Source organism: Agelaius phoeniceus, chromosome 8 (genome assembly GCF_051311805.1).
Source record: "Agelaius phoeniceus isolate bAgePho1 chromosome 8, bAgePho1.hap1, whole genome shotgun sequence".
In the NCBI taxonomy this organism is placed as follows: domain Eukaryota; kingdom Metazoa; phylum Chordata; class Aves; order Passeriformes; family Icteridae; genus Agelaius; species Agelaius phoeniceus.
Genome location: NC_135272.1, coordinates 32282918 through 32308333, shown reverse-complemented (window position 1 = coordinate 32308333; position 25416 = coordinate 32282918). Strand labels below are relative to the sequence as shown.

The window sequence follows — 25416 nt, the reverse complement described above, 5'->3', positions numbered from 1 at the left end:
ACTGTAACAAAAATATACCCTGGAAATTAGATGGTGTAATTAAGGTGAAAATGAAAAGTTGCTTGAAGATGCATTATTACAATGCTGCTGTGGTTGGTTATTCCTATTGAACTTTCTGTCCTACTGAATCTAGTCCTTCTTTCACATACTGTAGGTCAAGCCCAGGCAACCACAACCTCACCTGCACATCCCATAATGCCAAAGCCAGCTCTCATTATTAATGCAGAGGTGTTACCCAAGCCAGGTCCAGCACAAAGCTGCCCTGTCAGGGACTCCAGCGGGCAGACTGATTTTCTCTAACAGAAACTGGGTGAAAGGCAGCCAAACTCAGCTGTAGCCAAATGCCAAAGCTGGGCAGGCACCCAGGGGCCTGCAGCCGAGGCAGGGCTCCCCTCACCTTTCCTGGGCTGGTTGTGGATGCTGATGGCCTGGGTCTGGTAGTTGCCGTCGTCGTTCTGCACGCACACCAGGTGTGAGTCTGCCTTCTCGTTGAAACACGCTCCCCCTGCCAGCACGTGCTCGTTGGACTTGTTCATGGCTTTCATCATCTGCAAACACAAAGCTTTAGCATTTCCACCCAGCTCACCGAGCACTTCCATAAATAGGTGGTTCTTGGAGCAGTTTAATCAGAAGCTTCTCAAGTTCTCATATTCCATGTCAGGTTTTAGCACTCAGAACCATAAACTGCTTTTGAGAAGAGGGTTCAGGTCTTTTACTGCCTGGATACTTTCAAGTGCCATCTTGTGTGCAATTAACATAAGTGGTAGAAGGGATAGCTGAGCTACAGAAATTGCAAAAGCTGTTTTCTACCTGGTTTTAAAAATACACAGGGAAAAAAATCAGGAGAAAAACCCTGGGAGGAAATACTTGGCTTGTTTACACAACTGCAGTTGTTAATGACATAAATCATAAATGCCCCTCCACAGTTCAGTGCCATGTGGGCTCTCAGACTGGGGCCATTTCATCCTCTTCTGCCACAACCAGACACCAAATCTTCAGTGTCTCTGTGCTTCACCTGCATGAACTGGTGAAACTGGGATTAATGTTCCCAATTTAAGACTTTTAAAAAACATCCAAATTTTCTTTCTCTGCAAAGGAGGTCTCCAGAAAGCATCCAAAAAAGTTTATGACACAGTTGCCCTTCAGTTCTGCTGACTATCATCTAACATACATGGTTAGATGCCTTGACAAAATACCCTTGTGGATTCTATAGTTTCTTTTCTCAACTATTCCTCTTAATGGAGGCTCAGACTTGGTGATTTTTGATACAAAAGAAAACTGAGGGAGTCACCCAACTCTGGAATTTGTTTCAAACAGGAAAATGACATGTTTGCTTAAAATAAAAAAAGTCAAATTAAATGACACAAATCCCCCCGCAGTGAAAACCCAGAAAAATACTGAATTATTTGACATCTCCTAACAGCATTCACACTCCCACCTCTGCTTCCTGGAGCTCATAAGCATGCAGGCTACACACAACACATTTGTCTCTCTCAGTCCAATGTAAAACCTTAATTACAGTGTCAGGAACATTAACTGATGCTCGCTATTGACAAATGTGCACAGGTGAAATGTTTGGGGAGGAAACTTAATTAAGATTTTGCATCAGACATCAGTGTCTTTCATTATCCAGTTGATCATGCCATGCTCCAGAAACTGGATTTTAGCTCCAGAACAGCCACATTTGTGGAGCCCAGCAGTTGCCTTCAGCACAACAAGAAACAACTGGATGTGGCAACTGTGCTTCCTTAGAAGGCAACTGATTAAGGAATAACAGTCACCTTTGCTGAGGGATTAAACAGACAACTAAGACCCTCTAAGCTTTAGAAAATTTGAATAATTTTGAAAACAAAAGTATGTATTTAATAGAAAAACTAAATATTAATGTGGAATTTGTTAATCACAGGTCGAATTTTGCCCATTTAATACACGCATGAGATTTCAAATTAGTTTTTCACTTTTTAGATATTGAAAATATCTGAGAAACAGTCCTTTCTAATTAAATAAAAGTAAAGGTCTTATTATATAATTCATCTTGAGACTGGCTCAGTTGGTTAGAGGAGGGTGATGGTAACACCAAGGTTATGGGTTTGATCCCTGTATGTGCCGTTAACAGTTGGACTTGATGATCCTTGTGGGTCCCTTCCAATACAGAATATTCTGTGAATCTTAAGTCAAAGTAAACTCATGAAAAATTCCCATTAATACATAATTATTCCCATGAATACAACTTTTCAAATGAATCACAAGCTATGAACAATGTTAAATAAGTACCAATTTCTCCATTTAAAAGGTTGAATGTTTGCATCCCAGCGGGAAGGGAAGCTGAGCACAAGGCAGAGTTTTGCTACGTCCCTGACACAGGAATTCCCTCTCAGTCCTCTCAGCTCATGCCTGGCACAAGGGGAGCTGACACCTTGCAGACACCAGGCACAGCTGCCACTGAACTGCATTGTCTGTGCCAGATTGGATTCATTCAAACCTCACTGACCTCTCCCATTCTGGCACAACTGCATCAAAAATTAAAACACCTTTTAACAGACCCTTTATCTTCATCAATTTCATCTTTTTCAAACTTCATAAAAGAACACTTTTTTATTCAATGATTTTTTGTACTCACTTATTTTACTCATATGCTTCTTGCAGGGAATTTCCCTCTTGAGATAAAGCTGCATCCTGCTCTGATCTTACAAGAACTTTTACAAATACCATTCTGCTCAGGAGGTTTGCTCTCACCCCAGCTCTGAGAGGTTTCAAACCACCAAGTTACCCCCTCTCTTCAGACAGAACACAAAATCAATCCCTTCTCCACTGTTCCCTTTCATTACTGTTCAAATACCTCCTCCCCCAGCTTTCTCTAGTTAGCAGCACTAACTCCTACAGATGCTGACTGATTTTCTCACACCAGAAATCAAGCATAAAATTTCAATGTTGAGGGAACTTTTACATAAAATAATCAGCAATCCAACAAATACTACTAAATGCTTTGAGTGGGAACACACAACAAATGAGAAAAGCTAATGCATGTTTTCTTCCTAGTTTTCCTCAAGTGTAAAGTTTGTCAACTTGCTCAAATCAAACATATGACACTTTATGTAAACAGTTCAAAAATCTGAAGAAAAAGAGTTTAAGAGTTTAATTAATAGTAAATGGAACTGCATTCTTCCTGTGAAGCCAGGCTCATTCACTTCCAAAAGCTGTGTGCCTCACGCAGTTGCTATTTGCTTTTGAGGCATTTTTTCTTAGTGGTAGTGAATAAAATAAAAAATTCCTCTAGATCCCCAGTACTCCAATCACAAAGAAACTGTACACAAATGTATGTTTTATAAGCATTACCTCATTATATCTGTTGCTAGGTATTTTGATGCTGGTTTTTCTGACTTCCATATCAACCACTAAACCTTGGACCACAGGCAGTGTGTACTGGTAGTTTCTGAAGTCCTGAGAATTAAAACAAGATTTCAAGTCAGCCATGATGATCATCATTAACACTGTAGGTTTCAGAACTATCCTGGTGACTACTACTTAGCCCATTCAAATAACTGTAATAAGTGGCTGGAAGGCAGGAAGGGACAGACACACCACAGCGTGTGACCCATGTAATTGCAGTACACAAATGAAAAAATATCTCCTATATCAAAATTAATGTTCTCCAACCTTGAATATCATCACTGTATGTGAGAAAATTTGCTCTCCGTGTTCTGTTACATTACTAGATGGAGTTATTAGTTTTTCTAGCAGTGAGATTAAGTCATGCATCAAAGAGAATTTCCTATATTGAAAATATTTGCCAAGTAGGAAGAGATAATAACATCCCTTCAGTCAGAGCACGATGTAATCAGAGACCTGTGACTGCACATTGTGATGACCCAGCACTTCTGAGGAAGCAGTCTGAGCAAACAATGCACTTATTTCAAAATCCAAACATCCTCCAGCAGCCAGGTTTGGGATATTGATTTGGGAACCTTGTTACAATTCACTGTCTGGTTGAAAGCTAACATCCACTCTCAGTAACAGCAGGGAAATTCACCCAAATCCCCACTACTTCCTCTTGCATCTCCTGGACCTTTCAGCTGCTACGTGCACCTGGAGCCCCCACCTCCCCACACAGATCCCCCCACACCAATGGAATGCACAGATTCCATCACAGACTTACTGCAAGGAGGTTCATGATTGTGTGTCCAGTCTCTCCAAACAAAGGCTTACGGAATCTGACACTAAAGAGTGGGCATGGATAAACTGGAATAAAACGGAAAAGAACAGGTCAGGTGGAAATTTACATACTCAAATTGTGCAAAACCAGACCCAAATATCATGGCCTCACTTGAATGTGGTAAGCAGCAGCTAAAGAAGAGACTGGGAAGACTGGAGTTTAAAAAGCAAAAGGGCAGAAGGGTTCAACATTGTAATGACCTCACATGTGTCATGGCTGCTTGCCCACTGTTCTAGAAACAAGAATAATTATGTGGAAAGCTTGCAGGCTCCACACTGCAGGACTGAACTGAGTGACCTGGGCCCTGATGGCAAAGATGACCTTTCTAAGTGCTTCTTGGAAATGGCTTCTATTTTTGCACACCCATCCTGCTGCTCTCCACTACAGCATCATCAGGCTTTCAGTTCTGTGGCTGACATGTGACATTCAAGTGATAACCCAGATTATTTTATTTCCTGTTTTCATTATTTCGTGAGAGTGTGGCAAACTCCACAGGGGTACATCAAAAACAATTTAAAGGACATTTATGGTATGTCAGTGATGTAAAATATCTGCATTCCTTGGCTGACATCCATACCTGTCAAACATCTGTGATGCAATTCTGAGTGCAGGGCATGGATCTGGCTGCATTACGTTATGTTGCAGCAGAAGCCATCACAATGCCTGGAACATGACTCATGCTCTGGTACATAATGCCAAGGTTTCCTAAACACATGTTTGAAGGAGGATTCCTAAGCTATCCTCAGGCAAACACTCAGCCTGATTTCCCCAAATGCCACACTCCCAGTTCCCAGTGTGGTCAGAAGGGACTGCAGAACGCTCAGCATCATGTGAATAACATGAGGATTTCCTGATGGGAATCAGCTCCAGCCTCTGCACACTGATTTGATACCTGGAAGCACCACACACCACATACAACCAACCTCTGCACAGTGCCCTGAGGCACCAGCAAGGGCTGAATTTCCTGTGTCTGCCACTGGTTTCCAGCTCCATCCCAGATGCACCGAATTCCCTGAGCCTGGGCTGTTGGGCTGATCTGTGGATGCTCAGCAGATGTTTTCTGCACACCCAGCAACCCCAGGGCCTCCTGCATCTGATCTGCACTGCCAGCAGCACTGCACAAGTGGCTGGATTCTGACAGCTGCACCAGCAAGGAGGATGGAAGGAAACCCAGCAAACCTGGGCCACAAAAGCAGGGAGAAACTGAGGCAGTGCCCTGCAGTCACAACTGGCACAGCTCAAGGGAAAATGTCTAAATCCAAACCACAGCTGTGGGAATGATGCAAAGCTTGGCTTCCCAGGTACTTTTCTTTGTCATTATCAAAACACTTCTTTCTGAAACAGATGTCATATCCAAAACATGAGCATTTTTGTTTGTTTTTCTAAATACTGATGGGAATAAATGCACTACTTCAAAAATGCCTGCAGGTACACACCAAAACCTACACACCTTTAACATTAATGTTTCCTTGGACAAGTTTAACCTTCAGTCCTCATCCTCAGAAGGCAAATTTTGATGATTTTATTTTTCTCCTCCAGCAACACACATATTTTGTGGAAAATTCCGAATGTTCTCAAAACTTTAAAAGTTAAAGTGACAAATCTCTGCACAGTATATTATAAAACTTATTTTCTTAAAATGGTCTGAAAGAGTTCTGGGAAAAATTAGCAACAGACCATTTTCATAGTAATTTAGATTAATGAGACATGCCAATTAAAACTGAAGATGAGTAAGACATACAATTTTTGGCCCATCATGGTGGACAGACTGCCAGTAATGTCTTTGCTCCAGCAATGGTAAATGTCTTTTGAAAATTATTTTAACTTAACTTTATGCCAATTTCATGCTAACTGCTAAGATTTTGTTCAGATGAAGCATTCTCTCCAGCTTATTTATTATTAGTTCCAACAGTATTTTTTCAACAAACTGCCAAGTTTGTTGCCCCCTGCACACATATTGTTACTCTCTGGCAAATGAACACAGCTTTAAAAACCTAAAAGCAAATGGCCTTTCATTTCAGCATGGAAAGAGCTTAACATCTCAAAGCTCTCCCTTGTGCTATCTACACCAGCTAATCAGACTTGTTCTGCACGTAACTCTCAGGTCACTAAATGGATACAAGCATGCTCAGAACATGATTTGTCTCCCCAAAAACCTCCCTGATGACCCAGCAGAGTTGTAAAAAGGCAGTGGGTCCCATCACCACCTGAGTGCTGCACTGTGGGTCTGACACACAGCTCTGGCAGGTAACAATCCCTGGCTGGGGAGTGCTCTGGAGCAGAATCCATCCGCTCCCTGCACGAGTTACTCACGCCTGTACTCAGCTCCGAGTCTCAGCATCAGCCGGATGGGGAACACTTTGGCCCAGGGAGTCTCCCACTTCTGGATGAGGATGCCAAACAGGTAGGGTGGGGTTGGGAGCACCAGGTCCTGCAGGGACTGATAGGTCGCTGCAACGTACAAGAACCCTCCGTGTTCTTTGCTTCCAAGGAAGCTCTGGCTGAAAAAGGAGTGTCCCAGGTTGCCAACAATGTTACCTAGGGGAAAAAGAGAAGTTCATTGCTTCACTGGATTGAGAGCTGTATCAAGAATGTCAGGAGTTTTTCAGAAGGGAAAAGAATCCATGTTAAATTCACTTTTCTTCCTGGAGCATTAATGTGTATTAAGCACACCTGAAACAATGGGTCAACCACAGCTGCTCTGGGCAACCTGTGCCAGGCTGAGACTGCCCTTTCAGGATACCACAGGAGAGTTCAGGCCAGTACTGCTGCTGAGGTGGTACCTGAAACCTCCCCCTGGCACTACAGACACATCCACACAAAGCCTTTTTTCAGTGCATTCCAGATATTAAAGGGACTTCCACTGCAGAAGCTGCTGTCGTTTGAACTAAACTTTTGGATTCAGTTGCAATTTAAGGAGGGATGTGCACCTGGTCAAACAATTAGTGCCCCCTGGTTGTCCTTCCATTTAGGCAAACCACTGGGGTGCTTGCTCAGACACATATCGAAGATCTGGGTCATTTCAAGAATTACACAAAAGACTGTTTATTTCATTAGTACACTTAATGTAAAACGCAGCTAAGAGAGACACAGGGGAGAAACATCACTAATTTTTATTCACATTTTTACTCTTTGATGCTTCTGATTTCCAAAAATGTTTATACTCAAATGGCTGAATGAATATGAATGTTGATTAGGTTATTATAGCATCCAACACAGCATTTAACACTGAAGCAAAGAACCATGGTGTGATTCCTTTTACCAAATGACAACAACAGCATGCAAATAATGTACAGAACAGCTGATCACAATTCTCCATAGGAAGATGTGAATATTAATAGTGCTGATTTGCTCTCAAAGAAGAAGACAATTTCAGAGAGCCTGGTGTGCTTGATCACACCACTCATGAGGAATTGCATGGGACTGAGGTACTCATGCAGACCTCCTGGGCTTCTGGAACAATCCCAGACTTTCCCACCTGCAGACAGAGACTGCTAAGTAGGAGTTTGTGCTCCTTCAGCACCTCATAACAGAGTGTTTGTAGCTGAACTCAAGGCAGTGATGTGCATCTGCACATCCACTGGACACCACCTAGGGAGTTTCTTCCTTTTATATACATGATGCACACACAGACAAATGCCAGGTTTTAAGTAAAACTATGAGTCACAGAAGTGATACTTTGACATCCTCAGTAATACAAGTTATAATAATACAGCTATTCCAGCCCTCCCTCTGGAGATGTGGCCAGGCTGCTTTGCACCTCTCCAGACCACCTTGGCACAATCATCACTCAACATTGTCCTTTACACTACCTTGAGTCCTCCAGCTTTACACATAGTGACTGGCAGGTCTGTAAGCAAAAGGCTCTTTTTATACTCCAACTAACAAATAAGCTCAAGGGGTTACTTATTTTTCAAATTGCAGGGCCCCTTTGTGGATTTTTTTTCTGTACTCACAAATGCTGCACAAAGTAAGTTATTAGGTTCCCTGTTAGAAAGTGACAGCTTTGGCAGCCAGCATCCCATAGCAGGGTGAGGCTCATTCACAGTTTGCCACTGTCCTGCAAAGCCAACCTGTAATTTTACAGATGCACACAGGCCAAAGCTGACACGATCACTCAGATCAAACTCCAGAACTCTTAGAATGGCTACAACCTCTCAGCTGAGCATACTTGATGAAAAGCAGCTCCTGGTCAAACTATCAGGAATAACAGAGCCACATCAAATGGCAGCTGCTGAGAATCCCTGCTCCTGCCCATGTGCAAATGCAGCTCTGTCAGCTGTGCTGGGACACTGCTCAGTGAAATACCAATGCACCAACGTGGGTATCCTGCTAGTGAGTGCAAACCAGTGTATCCACTGGTGCTCATGAGAAAGATTTTCACTTATCTAAAATAGCTGCTGGCACTCGTTTGCTTTTGCAGTTTCCACCTACCCTCACTAATCGCCTCTTCTTCATTTATACTTCCTTTTCCCCTTCCCATCTGTTCTTACCCAAATAGAGCTACAGGCCTGATAATAAAGTTACTTGGTGAGGTTCTCAGCTCCAACAACACGATCACAATAATCCTTTTTACCCTTCAAGTGTATGACGTGTATGAACTGCCAAACTGCAGTGAGTTCTGCCCCCTTTTCTGTGGATTTTCTGTGTGAGAGGCCAGGCAAAGTGCAGCTGTACAGCCCTGTATGGATCTGAGACGTGTGGCACTGCCCACTGGAATGACAAAGCAAGCAGACATTTCCACTTGAGACTGGTGCCAAGTGCTGCAGCAGAAGGGGATGACTATTTATTTTTTCTGTTTCAGGAGATGGAGCCTCAAGGCTCACACGCCTGGGATGCCTTAATAATAATTTTTCAGCCAACGGAAACGTGGAAAAAACCCTCAGAGTTGAATCTGCAACTCAGCTGTTCAGCCCTTTCCTTCCATAAGCCACAGCACCATAAATTACTCCTTGTGACACAAGCAGTTTGCACAGTGCAAGATCCAAGAGGCTGCCACCACTTTAAGAGGACAAATTACTGGGATTAGGTAGCTGTGCTGCAATTCATTATTTATAACAGCTTAAGAGTCTGGATGTGGACAGCATGGGAAGAAGCAAGTATTTTCCTACACACTTCTTTAGTGCCCTTTTCAGTCAGCACCACCAAGTCAAAAAGCCTCTTTGGGCTTGTCCCTCAAACATTTCTGCCCTGACCAGGGGCTGTCAGTTTTTCCTGCCCTGTCTCTCTGAAGGTCATTCCAAGCCAAGGCCCCACTGAGAAGCTGCTATTCCCAGCCTGACACTGTCAAACCAAACCCACTGCACCATTACACATTTTAAGCACAGAACTGTTTCAGAGGCTTGTAGAGAAAGTGTAGGCGTCAGAAAAACCTTCAAAAATAACTATCCTTTGCAAAAGCATGTAATTTAATTTAAAACATATCACAACTTCCTTTCTAATGAGGCAATCTCAGAGTGAGCAGAAAGGTGCCTTTCCATATATTAAGTTCCAGCACCTGACATTATTTAGGAAGTGCTTTAAGTGTGCATGATGCATCTAAAGTAGTTCTGCAGGTGGTCAGTACTTATTCTCTTCTCAATTATACTGGGTTATCCTTGGCTTTAAATCTTAAGCATCCCTACAAAGTTGTCCAGAAAAAAAAAGATGCTTTTATCCATAAGTTTTGAATTCTTCACTTAGATATCTTTCCATGATGAACAATGTGCTTTGTATAGCAGTTTGGCAATCCCTTCTGGCCTCAAAACAGTCTATACCAGGAAAGGTAGATGAGGAACAAAAAATATTCCTGCATTTGTTTATTGCCCTCAATGAGTAGTGAAGCCAGTTAGGTACTTTTACCAAAAAACAATGAGATTAAATTCTCAATGTATGCTTCCCATCTTTTGGTTAATTCCAGGTCAAAAAAAGGTAATGGCATCCAGACAATTGCAAGGCATTTATTTGTGGCTTGGGGAATTCCAGCCAGAACAGCCAGGAACTGCCATGTACCAAACTCTGCTGGCATCCTGAAAACCCCAGCACCCCAGGCCTGCAGCAGGAGATGCAAGGCAATATTCACCTGTGAGCAATCTTGCCAGATGGATTTCCTTCAAGAGCAAATGAGCACATTTCCTTGGAGAAGGAACACAAACCCCATCACTCCAAGAGCCACAAAGAGCCACAGAAGAGCCAAGTACCTTGATGCCCCAACACACCTGTAGCAGATGCCAACACTGAGAAAAACCCCCATATCAGCTCCACATTCAAAGTTCTGGCCATGGTCAGCATCTCTTTATTGAAACACATCAGGAAGCAATTTGGAAAGAACTTGGAAAGAACTTCCTCCTATTGCCAAGGGCCACAATGCTTCACTTACTACCAGCACCCAAAACCTTCTCAGGCTACTCTGTGCAGCCTCCCTAACATCACTCACTGACCTCACATGAAGTTTGATTTTGTCTCCACCTTTCCACAGACCAACTGGCTAACCTGTTCTCTGTTCAGAACATCTACATGGGCTTCTTTACAGATCTACAATTAACTACCACCATACTGAATTAAAACCACACTGGGTAAAAAATGCACAAACTGTGTCTGGGATAGACCCACCCTCACAAGGAATATCCCCAAAAACCAGGGTGACCACAAAGCCATTTCAGACAGTGGCCAGATTTACATTTCCACTACAAAAGTAACAGTAGCTTTTATTGTTTTCCAGCACAGAGCTGATGCACTAGGGCATCTCTGGCAGCACTACATTAACACATCCAACTGCCTCAAACCCATTCAGATGGACAGAAGTCCTCATTTTCCCATTCACTTCCAGGCTTATAGCCAACAGACAAGGATAATCATGGGATTACTGCTACAGCGGTGCAACTACTACAACCACCACAGAAATCATTAGCTTCCAATTTCAAAAGAAGAAAAGCAACACAGCAGGGAGCTTGATGACAGAGGGGCCAGAGGAAAAGTAAAGTGATGAAAAGTGAGCAGCAACAAATATTTGCCTTAACTGACTTTATTTTTTCTAACTCACATGCATATAGTTTACAGTAAAAAATACCATTTTTTCCTTCAAAATCTCTCTGCTGCCATCCTACCAGAGGCAGCCTGCAAACAACACCCAGCACAGAGGGCAGGACTCTGCCTCCAGAACAAGTTATCCCTTCAGGAAAGCGGAAACATCTGGGAAGAGGCATGAGTACATACAAGTACTTTGTGCTTCTAGGCTTGAGCACAGAATTCAAACTCCTAAATTCATGTGACTCATGAAGAAATCATTTGCTATGGATTGGGCTTTAATCCAACAAACAAAAAGGAATGCTGTGTTTTCCCGCTAAAACAAGACCAAGAAATAGAAAATCACTTCAAAGCAATATCAACAACATAAAATGTAATTCTTGTTTCCATTCCAATAAAAAGTACTTTTTACAGTACATTTATTTTATTACTGTTTTTAAGAAAACTTATACTAAAGGAAATAGATAAAAAACCTCCACAGAATTTACTTCAGTTTCCTGACACAGAATATATTTAAGCCAATATATTATATAATGAAAAATGAAATGGTGAGGCAGGCTGTTAAATAGTCTCTAAATTCTCCTGGGAATTCTTGTTTGCTCTAAATGTCTAAATCATCTCATTGCCAGGAGAGGTGCAGTACCTCTGAAATGAACAGCTTGGAAAGCACGGCTCCACCTACAAGAGCAGAACTGCTAACCACTTCCAAGGGATTACAGACACCAAACTGAAACCCCTACAGCATCACCTCCTCTCTGCCTGAATAATGTTTAAAGCAGCCAAGTTACAAATATGCTAACAGATCCTTCTGCCTCTCAACGCGTGCCTTGGAAAGGAAAAGAGGATGGATGTTGAAAGAGCATTCCCAAGTGCTTTGGGAATTCATCAAGGTGCACTATCTACAAAACCTGCAGGCATTATACAGTAACTGAAGGTGTCTGTCTGCTCATCCTTCATGTCTGAAACACAACACAGAGCAGATCCTACCAAAAGAAAACACACAGTGGAATTCTTCAACAGCAACATTCGGTTTCTGATTAACAACTGTACAATAGCAGGCAGCTCTTTGCACCAGTGGAATTGTAGGATATCAAATTACTACCACTACAGTACTAAAAAAGAATTCCAAATACATTATGTAGGAGTTATAAATTATGTATTTCTGTAGTGTAATTATACAGAACTTCACAGCAATATACACACCAAGCTGGATTTATATCTGCAATATACATATATACACATTTATATACACATGCTTGCCATTTTTCATCTCTATCTCCCTCTGAATAACATCATTATAAGACAAAGAAAATGAACTGAGGTTTAGAACAGTAGTTGTTTGCCATGCACACAAGCTCCATTATGACATGAGATAATAATACATTCTGAACCTGGCAACCTCTCTGGACAAGCTGACCTTTATTGTACAAAGATATTTTAGGAAACAAATATCTTTCATTATTTTATTAAAGTACTGGGTTCAATCACTCCAAAGCCATTAGGAATGATAAGCAGAACCTCCTGTAAATGTATTTTCAGCATATAACCTTAATGTGATGCAATTTCACCTCTGGAAAACAAGCTTTATCTTCTGATGAGTGGAACCAAATACTTGCATATTTCCTTATAAGGATTTTTTAATTCTAGGGTCCAACAATAATACCTAGAAGTGGAAGCCTATTTATTTAGTAAATGCAAAATGTGCAATGGTTTATATAAAAATCTTGCAATCAAGATACAAAAATTCAAAATTCAGGGATAATTTCTGAAATGCTCTATAGTTCATTCTGGACACACACACATATATATATTATTTTAAAATATAAATAGGATCTCCATAATGTAGTAACAGACATAGGCAGTATGAGAATCAAACTTCTGAACCACCTGGTCAGGAGATACTGAACATACTATCCACAAGAATTCTCAACATTTTCTTTCTGGCTGGAAGATCTTTGGAGCAGCTCCCTAGGTTAGCAGTATTTTATCTGGTGAGATGACTAGAACACTGGATACTAACAACCAACAACTCATCCCCGTATCAGCTTTCAGCCTTATTCTCTTTTATATGTTTATTTTTTTTCAAAAAGAGCCATTAGCTGTGACAAAAATGTATCTGACCCTGTATGATTTTTAACATTTTTACCAGAGAGCATTCCTACCTGCTAAGGCATCCCGGTAAAGTTGCACAAAATGGTTAAAGATATCCTTAGGCAAACATTTCTCATCAGGCAAACACTGCAGGAGAATGACGATCTCCGACTGCCCCACCGCGTGCATGCCTTTGGTGGTGAAACACCAGCACTTCCTGTTCACATCTGCACGGATGGAAACACGGATCAGCAGAGCAGAATTGCAAAAAGGATCCCTACATTTCACTGCAGTGAAAAAAAACTGGAAGGAGCAGTTTTACAGCACGTATTGTTGTGTTATCTGTCACACAGACAAATTACGTCCTACATCTGTTACCATGAGGGCAGCACATCCAAAACAAGAGCAGCTCAGTAATTCCCAGTTTACAGCTAAGGGAGAGCCAGAGTATTACAGCTCCCAGTCAGATCTTGGGATTAACACCACAGAGCAGACTTTTAGCAGTTTCTGTATTCAAATGAAAGGACAGGATTTAAATGTGAATGAAGGAGCCTGGGAAGGGGCCAGGCTGTTGGCTGTGTGTACCATGATCCTGACAGCTAAAACAGTTTCCAGCAGTGATATCTTCCTTAATATGGAGAGCTGGATGTCAGGTGTCTCCATGAGACCTCACTGTGTTGTTCTGCTTCACAGGGATGTTAGTAATGATATGTGCTCTGAGCTCCATTTCTTGAGAATACTAAGTTATTGAAATTAAACCTGTGTCTATAATATATTACCTTTTTATACATATGTAAAACATTGTACTGCAATCCAAGAGATGCTGAAAGGTTTATAAATCATTTATTAATAGAAAACTGTCCTTCCCAATTTCTCATTGTGTTTCTATCCAGCAGAGACCAGCTGAGGAACTGGCATGAGAAGCCATCCTGGGCCTCTGCACTCCTCCCTCAGCGCAGGTACACACAGGCACAGGACAGAAAGAGACAGGAGAGGTGCACAGGGGAATGGAATGGAACCTCTGCACTGTTATGGGATCCCATCTGCTTTTTCCAGAATGGGATGACAGGGGAATAAGTGAAGCAATCAAAGGAAAATGGGTGATAAAATACCCTGCCCTACTAAGCTCTACAGGGGACATTGATCTCCAAACCTGAGACTGGAGGCTCCATCAGTCCAGTTTCTATTTTCTACATAAAATTATCTGTACTGATACCTAAATCACCAGAAAAGGGCCTTTTGACATTTAACTTTATATGGCTCAATACAAAGTTTTCAACGTGTATACTTTTTCTGAGACTATCGTACCAAATAAAAATGCTGCAGTTCCTACTAATAATCTAGATAACATTCCCCCTCTCATAGACTAAGACTTATTAAATAATAAACACTTACAATTTACTATTTTTACCATGGACAGCAAATTAGCATTTAAAACAAATACTAGAGGGTCAGGGCCACCATCCTCCAGCTGCTGCATGACAGAGATCTGAGAAGGTCTCTCTTCCACAGCATAGTCTATGAAAGAAACACAATGAAATCCATAAATTACTGGTACAGACTGTACATTATAATCAGATAACCCCAATTCCAATTCTTTTTACTGTTTTGACCTTTTAGACAAAAACTTATTTAAGTATTGCTGCTTTAAGTGATTATTTCCTAGGCTGGTATTTTCAAACTTCAACAGAATTTATGAAATAGCCTCTGTACATCCTTTAGAAAGGTGCAGCTTGTTTCAGAAAAATAACTATTTTTCAGTATCAACTAGAGGAGAAAATTGAAATCAAATTGAAAAATGTGTCACAATGTCAACTGAAATCCCAAATGACTAAGAAGTTAAGAATTGTTATTTAAATCACAGCAAGGCTGAAGGGCATCAATCCTAAACTACCATAAACAGCAAACACAGGATGGAACAGATCTGAAATTAAATGCTGCTCACATTTTGGTTTTGACACTATCCTGAAATAAAAGGTTACTTTCAACTTAACATTAGAAACACAATGTGTCAGCAAAATATCTAATAGGAATAAAACAAACAAAGAAGAGAAAATAAATTCATTACAGGGATGTATTAAAGGATGTCATGAATCAGACTGTGGAAAGCAATTTCATATAAAGAAATACACATTTTCTAATCTTTTCAAAATTAGTTTTTAATTTTCTGAAGTCTCCTCAATTTGGAACCTTTATAAAGGGATATCACAATGACTAAAAGCTGCACTGTGGGCCATGATGTGCAATAGTGCTGTTGAATGCAGTGCTTGGGGATGCCTCAGACAGAGCCCATGTTCCAACAGAATTTCAGAGAAGGGAAGCATGAATATTCAAAAGACTAATTAAAACCTATCTCTGTTTGAAACATTCCCCACAGTCCGATTAGTAAAGAAATTAGCACATGTTTCTGGACTGCAGTTAATTTTTTGCTTCGTGTTTTACTTTTTACAGGAATTTCACTGCAAGGTGGGGCTTTTCCTGGATGCAAATAGGGATCAATTGTGCAAAGGAGTGGCCCAACATTTACCCACGAGTGCTTACTGAGAATTCTTTCCAATACTCAGCACACTGCCAGCATCTTATTTTTAAAATAAACACACCAGCCACTAGGTTATTGCATCTGGTAAGCATAAAAGCTGGCTGCCAAATTATACCCTCACCTCCTTTTACTCCAGTGGAGATGAGAATTGGAGGAAGACCATCTTCAGGAATCAGATTCATTGCACTGCCAACAGGACTGCCAACCTGAGTTATATTTCCCGAGAATACAGAGGCATTATCAGTCTACAAGAAGCAAACAACAAGGAAGGACAACATTAAATCAGTAATAATGATACAAATATAAGAGCTGGCTGGCTAAAGTATTATAGATGTAGGTGAAGGAGTCTGTGTCTGCTGGAGAAACAGAACCACCAAGTAATTTGGCTCTGTAACAACAGATGATCATGTGATGACTCCTGTATGTGAACTATTGCTAGAAAATCTGCTCAGAGCCTGCACCTCCCTTCTCTAACATCATACAAACCCATTTCTTCACAAAATCTTAATGCATCTATGCCCATTTGAACTTTCTGCAGAGTCTCAATTCCACTTACATGAGGTATAGTGGACTTAACACTGTTAACTTTATCTGCACTTTCCTGCATACATGATTTTGTGACAGAATATTCTTCTGATAATCTTATTGCTTCAAACTCCTTACTGACCACAACTCACCTTTTTTAAAGCATGTGTTACACAAACATCCTTCACACACCAGCTGTACAGCCAAATAGCTGGAAGCCACTCAGACAACAAATATTCCTAGTGCTTTGCTGCAAAACTCTTCATTTCATTTAAAAAGATATGGTTGTTTCAGCACTCTGCAAACATTCAAATAAGGACAACACTTGCTGTGCAACATATTAAGACAAGCCTGAGCAGATTTCCTGCATGAGTCTTACTGCAGTCACCACAGCAACTCACAGACCGCTCACAACCAAGGCAAACACAGGATTTTGAATGCCAAATACTCCCTTACTTCTGCTGATGAAGTGTTGTTGGCCATGGGCTTTGGTGGATCATGAGACACTGCTAAGGTTCCTGTGGAAGTAGTCCCAGCTACTGTCAGCTTTGCTGCATCGGCAACTTCTCCATTGGGTAAAATCCCATCAGCAAACCAAACACGCCTTTGTTCTCTAGGCTGAGCCACTGGAGAGAACATAAAAACCAGCATTAAACATCTCACAGCAACACTGCCTAGGAAAATCTGAGTATAAAACTGCAAAACGGAAAAAATAAATATAAAAATGTGGATTGGAAGGAACTTAAGATATCACCTAGTGCATTCCCTATGGCAGCATCATGTACAGAAACAACCACTGAGAACAGTTTATATGTCCTGAAAAACCTGATGTCCCTGCTGAGGGCAGGAACAGCTCATGGGCATTAGCCATTATTTGGAATGGATGAAGAGCAGATATTCTTTCCAAATTCTTCCTACAGGTAAACTGAAAGAAAAATGAAGTGTTCTTACCTTCTGCTCCAGGATGCTTCAGAACTCCCACAGGTACCATGACAGTGGGAGGCGGGGAGCTCAGGGCGCCCGAGGCCTGAGCCTGCTGCAAAGGAGGGATAGTAGAACAGTATTCAGCAGGATTGTTAGGGTTAGGGCTCTGGCTTGAGGCACTCATCATGTTCTCCCAGGCTTGAGCTAAAGCAAACAAAGAACAAGAGCCATCAACACAGAGCAAGGTATCTAACAGTCCAAAACACTGTGTTAAGTTCTCAGCTGCTGTCAGTATGGACCCTGCCACCTCCCAAAGACCATTCCCTCCATGTAACAGCCCAGGAGACTGCAATTAAGCAAGAAAAGCACAAGGAGAAACTGCACTGGCCCTGTGCAATAAAAATATCAGTCCAAAAAGAAGTATTTTCTGCAAAGGGTTAAAATACACTTTGACTTGAGCGATGCTTAGCTCCTCATGCTTCATTTTGTTTCTTCTTCAAAGATTTAATTGAAAACAGTCAATGTGTACCTAAATATATATATATATATGTGTGTATATATATATATATATATATATATATATATATCACAATGCATGGAGAAATAGAGGTTTTTACTACAAATCTTTCATAACCCATAAAATACTTGAGCAGATTTAGCTTTCATTTATGATAAAAAGCACCCTGCATTTCTCTATGTCCAGGGCAGCTGTGTGCAGATCAACAACTTTTATTCTTAACTCTAAAAAAACCTTTATGCTATTAATTTGAAAGCCATGACTTGAGCCTTAATTCAACTGGCCAAAAAATAACACATAAATCTTCTTTGTCAACAACATCTATCATAGGAAAATCTCCTCCAGTGAGTAAACAAGACTATCTCCACAGTGCTACTTCTTTTTCACCTCTAAGGGAGGCTTGTAGCAAGATGCCAGAAAATTCATATGTGTGTTTGCACCCACAACCATATTAGTGTGTTACAAATAAATGCATTCTTTGAGTCAGGAACAAATATCATGGTACCTAAGCTCTCAGAGCATGTACACCCTTGGGTTCCTTCAGCTGCAAATTGTTAAGAAAACCAAGGTGGAAATAACAAGACCAAAAAAAAAGGCCAAACAGAACTCAACAGAACAGAAACCCTCCTGCTTCCCCCATCAATCTGCAAAACCAATAGTGAAACGCTTGTCAATGAAAAATGTATTGGCATTCCAGCTGAGAAAATTACTTGAACCAAAGCACTTTTTTAAACAGCAATTCTATACCAGTTATAGCAAAAGTCCTGAAAGATGAAAGTATTAAAAATGCACAGTTATCTGTCCAGGGCTCCTTTATTAGAAAAGTAAATGAGCATTCTTAAAGCCTTCTTTAACTGGAGCAAAGTGCCAAGTCAGCAGATCTACCAACTGAAAATACACTAGAACTAGCATTGGAAACTGATGAGACACACAGCCTGGCCATGGAAACGTGCCAGAAAACACACAACCCTCCCCTCACACCCCAGTCAAACACAAACCAGGTTCTGAGCAATCAAGTGAAATAATAACTGCTTTTACAGTTCCTACCCCTGCTTCCAGGACTGTGCAAAGATTAATGCTTAACCTGCTGCACTGACAGGGACAAAAGGCCCAAAAGCTGCATTGACAAAAGAAACTGGAAGGACCAGGAGGGCTGAGATGCAATCAGGCTACAGGTGAACTAACCCAAAGCATCACCAAGAAGCACTGCAGCAGGGACAGGAACACAGGGAGACAGGGCAAGCACAGCACTGGCCTGGAGGGAACCAGGCACTGGTGGCACTGCTGCCATTCATGTGCATCTGCCCTGGCAACAGGACACAGAGGCTATCAAATGAAATCATTATAATATGATCAGTTTTATTATGTCTTTTTGAAACAACACTTTGGTTTCAACAAAATATTTACAGATTCTTCCCTTCCCCCAGATGAAAATTAATCCTACTCACCAGGCCAGAGCCAGCTGTCTTTTGCTAACTGTATTTGTAATTCCCTGTTCTTGTACACCTTGAAATGTGTTCATTTCCCCATCTCAAAATGTAACAGTTTAGAACCCCTTCAGCATCATTAGTGGGACTAGATTTAATTTCTAGATACTGCAGCCTACCATTTCCTGTCACCTTACACATTTGGCCTAGAGTAAAGAATTATTAATAATTAAAACCTACCACTGCACAGTGATTAATGTTTAATATTTTTGAAGCATTTCATCTTTTTGATTTTTTTTCTGAGAAAATTATATTCTTGTTTAATAACAGATACTGTCTACTTTTATATTCTCACTCCAAGACTAAGCACTCAGTTACTTTCAACCAAACCTGAACCAATACTCAACTTCTTTGGAGAAAAAGTAAAGCTATGACCTTAAGTTCAGTTTAGATGTTCAAACAACAAAGTAAGTGATCTTTCTGAAAACAGACCAAATAATCCACTATGCAGTAATATGTAAAGATAATGCCAAAATTACTTTCTGTGATGCTGACACAAACCACAATTTTCCTGACTAATTCTTGGTTAGAATCTCTGCTAAAAGTCTCCAAAGTTTAGCTAAACAATTGCAGCAATGGATATTCCATGATAAACCATCCTGATAATTACTGAACAGCAATTCTAACAGTTAAAAGTTGGCATTTAGAGCCTGAATTTCCCTGACTTCTCATTGTACCTTTCAGAATGTTAGAATGCACCTGTCAGACCATCCTCTACCACTGAATTCACTTCTGCCATCAAGTTTCAGTGATCCAGGTATATATTTGTACCCCAGGACCAAGACACCCATTCACTTTCCCACTAATAAGCCAAAATGCCTGGAATTTCTCACTATGAGACAGGTTATCTCATGAATTAAGCACCCACATGGCTCCTCTCTCAACCTAATCCAATTTCTCTGCCTTCTCAATTCAAGACAGAAGAACTGAACATTGAGTCTTCCAGCAGCAGCTGGCTCAGTGTCATGGGCATATCTCAGCTGGACAGATCATCACCCAGGGGTAGCTGCCAGGGTGGGAAGTTCTGGAGATTTTCACAGCCTCAAGGGAGTGCAACACACAAAATACACTCCACAGCCTGCTGGCCAAAACCAGAGTTTTTCTTTACACCAAGCAGAGGTGATAGAACTTCCTATCAGTTCTACTGTGTGAACTTCAGAACTACTTATGACCTCTCTCCTGTGTCCCATGTTCTCACCGGGCTTTTAGCCACAGCACCACCCTGGGTTTGACACTCTCCAGGAATGTGTGAATGTAACCATCAAAGCTCAGCTGTCCACATTTGGGGACCTGTATTTAGACAAGACCTCCTACTCTACCATCAAGGAATTAAGAAGAGGAGCTGAATTAATTTGTGGATAAATACTACTTTCCCCATCTCCTATAGTGCATGATCTAGAACAGGCACATCATGCACATCTTTGGCATTCCATCTAAATGTGTGGCAGCCTATCTACTCAGGCAACAAAGGATACAGAGTACACTTCTGAATCAACCTCAAAGTCCCAGTTTTTGCAATCCTGGTAGAGCATTCCCAAATGAAAGCTTTCAAACTCACTGCAACCTTACCAGTTTTTCTACTCTTCACTGGGATTCCTTGCCAGCCTCTCAAGCACCTTCACTGTTTCAAATACTTACCCATACAAATGAAGTATTTTGGTATTTTTTCTTTTCAAATGCCCTCACTGCAGCTCCACACAAAGCCAGTGAGGTGCAGAGGTTCCCTGTCCACTCACCATTCATGAGCACTGAGTGGCAGATCACACACACTCTGGCTTCCTTTCGGTCCATGTACAGCAGCTTGCACTTCAGGCTACAGCACGCGGCACAAAACACCTGGAACACAGGGAAACTGCTCAGGGCTGTGCACAAATGTGGGACAAACTGATGGACCTGCACAAGTGAGTGTCTGCAAAGCTCTTGAAATGCAAAACACAGAGGGAAAAAAAATCAGTATTTTCCCATTAAAGCCACAGTGACCAATACCTACCCAGGGTGCCTGTAGTACTAATCCTGAGGATTATTTTGTGGAACACATAAACACATTTTGTCCTGATACTGCACTGCAGTGTTGTTAAAATTTGTTTGGCATAAATGACAAGGGGGGTAAAAAATACCTACCTCATTACAATCCTTCACAGAATTAACAATTTGGGAATTAACTTCAGTCTTAGAAAAAGCATGAGTACTTCCTAGAATTAAATAGCAATTCAATGCACAAGTATTCCATATATATAAAAGAAACTGCTATGGCACAGATTAATTCAAACTTAATTAATTCTTTGTAACAGCACAATTCATCTACATGGAATTGGACATTAGAAGGAATTTTTGGACATCAGGAGGAATTTCTTCACAGAAGGGGTGATTCAACATTGGAATGGGCTGCCCAGAGAGATGCTGGGGAGGTCCCTGGAGGTATTTAAGGAAAGACTGGATGTGGCACTCAGTGCCATGGTCTGGCTGACAAAGCAGTGATCAGTCATTAGTCAAGACTGGACTTGATTATCTCAGGAGGTTTTTTCCAACCTAAATAATTCTGTGATTCTGATAGCAACTCCAGATATGAAGCTAGTAGGTTTGAGGAGGAACAGTGACTATCAAAATGTTTTAAGTGTTAAACACATAAACCAAGACATTTCAGAAAGCTGAATGACATTAGTACTGCAAGAAAATCTTGCTCCGTTTCTATAAAAAAGCTCATTTTGACATGAATGCAAACATCACAGTATCACAACAGGAGGGAGAACTCAGGAACTGCATTGGGTGCACCCTGGCTGCTGAAGGGGCTGGGGCAAAGCCCAGGGAGCACAAAGTGCTGTGGAGATGCAGCTGCAGTGCTGGTCCTTCTCCCCTGCAGCAGCTCTAAAAACTTCCCAGTCCTGGGCAGGAAACATTCCTGAAGCTTCTTCCAGACAAGCAAAACCATCAAACATGAGCTTGGCTTGTGCACCTAAATAATGATATTGTCTTTATTTTAAAAAACCAGTAGTTCCTCAGGGTTATTTTCCCGGTGATATGAAGATGCTGATGAACATCCACTTCCTGCAGAAAGGTAATGTCACACTCAGGAGATCTGCAAACAGCAGCAGCTGCCTAACAAATGAGTTCAGATATCAAGAGAGAATTTCAACATTTAATTGTGGGTGGATATTATCTCTGCAATACACTATGCATTATTATGATCTATAACGCTTTCTAAATTTAAAAAAATATTCCATCACTCCAGCAGCATTATTTCTGTAATACAGACAAGAAGCTACACAGGATTGTTATATATAAATGTGTTTAAGTCTAATTAAATTTCAACCAAGTTAAAGATCACACCAAATTACAACTACTTTTAGTGGCAAGTGTTCAAAATAAGCAAATACAGGTTCTGAACTAAACATGAGAGCTGAAAAACAAACGTGCAGAAAGCTCAGCCCTGTCTCATTAGAACCAGTTTTAATGTTTTCTAACTATGACAGCTCAAACATTTCAAAAACAAAATATAATTAAGCATAGACTGGAATTTCAATGCAAAAATAAAATCCACCCTTTCACATATGTGAAAACCTTTAAAAAACCAAAGTAAATATATTTGAAAAATCTGATTTCTGCACTTACATCTTAACCCAATTTACATGTATTCTAGGGAATATTTAAAACAACATCACAGCATATTTTAAAGACATTTGACATCATTTCAGTTCTCTGGGCAAAACTTCCAGTCAAAAGTTCATTCAGTATTGAACATGGAAAAATCAATGTTGTCAACCATAAATGAAGGCCCAACACAAATTAATATCTAATTTGGGACCCTTTTTCAAACAACACATTCATGAAAGCTCCCAAATGCAGTGATTTAAATATTAAAAGAGAAAATAGAAGCAATGACAGAACATCCCCACCTCCTCTCTCAGGCTGCACCAGCCCTGAGCAGCAGTAATGCAGGGAACGCAATCCAGCACAACTGACAAGTCAGACTTGTTATTAACAATCACCAAGTCATTATCTCAGCACATCATGCCATAAAAAACCAAAGAGCAGTGTCATAGCAAGTTTTTATGTTACTAAGGTTATCAGGTTCACTAGGAGTTGTTAAAGAATTAGTTGCTAGTGGAATTGCTGATTTTTTTAGTATTTTAGTAGAAAAATATAATTTTGATTGTCAATAAAAAAGATTGCATATAAATCTTCTGGTTTTCCTATCAAGGATGATGATTTAATCTGACAATAGAAGGTACATAAATAGGTAACATATAATTTATGAATGTGTCCACACATTCATCAGGTTCTTTATTTTAACTCAAAATTTACTGTAAGTGTATTACTTTCTATCAATCCAAATGGTTCATATCATCCATTAACTTTGCAATTATTACCCTGAAATTAAAAACCCAGACTTCCTAGTTGCCACTCAATTATTTTTAAATGCAGTGTTCATTCCCAAATGAAGCAGATACATTCACCCCTACTAAAATGATTTGTCACAACGCTAATAAAGCTTAAACAAAAACTGCTGTGCTAAAGCTTGTGTTCAAAATACTTCATCCCATGACTTCCCTTAGAAACAAATAATTGCAAGGGCTGAAGACTCTGTTTCCCCAATTCTTTTAGTGAGGTTTAGCAGTGGAAGCATCCCTGTGGTTCAGGAGTTACCTACAGCACACATGGTGTGGGTTGTTTCTGTGATTAGGCTTCCACTACTGCAGCCAGAAGAGGTTTCAGCTTCTAGATCTGTTCCCTGAGGAATGGCTTTGCTGGTGAAGTTCTGAACTGCTCTGGGGAAAAAAGCCAGAAAGCAGGAGCAGAGAGCTGAGAACTGGGATGTCTCAAGCCACTGCAGCCACGTTCATCAGAACTTGTCTGTCAAAGCTTTGGTCTCTCTCTGCCCAGCATCATACAGGAATTAAGGGCTGTAAAGCAATTTGCAGTTTGTGCTGGGTATTATGTGACTTACACTGATCCTTAGCATTTATTAGTGAGTCCTTTTCACCACATCTTTTGGCTGCACTTGTGCAAATTTGGCCCAGATAAACACTTGCTGACAAAAGCTTGTAAAAACAAATCCATTCTAAGTCTACTGAGTCATTTTGTCTACTGAGTAGAGGTATTTTTTATTTTATCCATTTTCCTACATATAATCCAAAAAAAACCCCACTGGCACTGGTGGTTCTTCTCAAGGTTTGTCAGAAGAATGTAAAAAGAAAAAGAAAAAAAAAAAATCAAAATTTTTGGCCTTGTTCCATCGTTGCATGTTTTATCCATTTACAGATACTTTTATTTTCTGCATTCATTTGTGCTACTCAGGGCTTCAGTCATTACAGAGGAACAATTAAATCCAATCAATAAACTTTTTAAAAACACAAAAATAAGTAAAAAAATTTACTGCACATAAAATCTGAAGTCACATTTGTCCAACTAGAAAAAAAAACCCTAAATAACTGTATCAGTTAACATATCAAAACTAAAATCATGGACAATCCTTTAACTTCCATTCCTTACAGATTCTCCTTAACTGCTATGAGAAGAATGAGGCTGCTGAGGGAAACCCAAAGTAGACTGAAGGCAGGCATGTGCTTTTTGTGATGCTCATGGATCACCTGTGGTCAGTACTGGCTCCACATCGGGACTTCTTCCACTGCAACCAAGATGCTGCAGGATGGGCTGAGCCCAGTGCAAGTCCTGGAGCAGAGCACAGGGGATGTCTGCTCAGCTTTTCAGAGTGCCCTGGGAAAGACTCTCAGCATGTCTCCAGTGAGAGGCTGAGTGCTGCCTCTCTGGCTCCCAAAGGGAACAGGAGCAAGCCTGGGGGCTCTGCTGGGCTGCTGCCAGAACCAGCTGGCACCAGGCTTTGAGCTTTCCTCATACATTTGCTTCTTTTAGGTTCTTTATCCAATCATTCTGCCCTCCCTGCACTCTGCTGGTAGCAAAAATTATCACCCATAGCAGCCAGGTCTTTCAATCAACTTCAGAAACCTTTGAATGGACTGAAGTTGTTTTATTCTACTTCTTGTTGGTTTTAGTATTTCTTTCTACAATATTCATTAATAGCTAATTAACAAGAGTGTTAGTTTACTGCTTTTGAATCATCATTATTTTCTCCCTGAGTTCCTGCTTATGTCACTGA

General features: G+C 40.7%; 1 protein-coding gene across 2 annotated transcripts in view; it reads right to left on the bottom strand.

Moving 5' to 3' along the window:
• ZFYVE9 (zinc finger FYVE-type containing 9) overlaps positions 1–25416 on the bottom strand; it is a 57011-nt gene that overhangs the window by 7193 nt on the left and 24402 nt on the right. For both annotated transcript variants that reach the window (XM_077182517.1, XM_054638068.2), the window contains exons 5-14: positions 21038–21137; positions 17325–17501; positions 16830–16999; positions 15970–16093; positions 14705–14827; positions 13381–13536; positions 6527–6751; positions 4157–4239; positions 3337–3441; positions 398–548 (exon numbers count right to left, since the gene is read on the bottom strand). In XM_077182517.1, the coding sequence (XP_077038632.1) occupies positions 398–548; positions 3337–3441; positions 4157–4239; positions 6527–6751; positions 13381–13536; positions 14705–14827; positions 15970–16093; positions 16830–16999; positions 17325–17501; positions 21038–21137 (1414 nt within the window). The remainder of the gene's footprint in view (positions 1–397; positions 549–3336; positions 3442–4156; positions 4240–6526; positions 6752–13380; positions 13537–14704; positions 14828–15969; positions 16094–16829; positions 17000–17324; positions 17502–21037; positions 21138–25416) is intronic.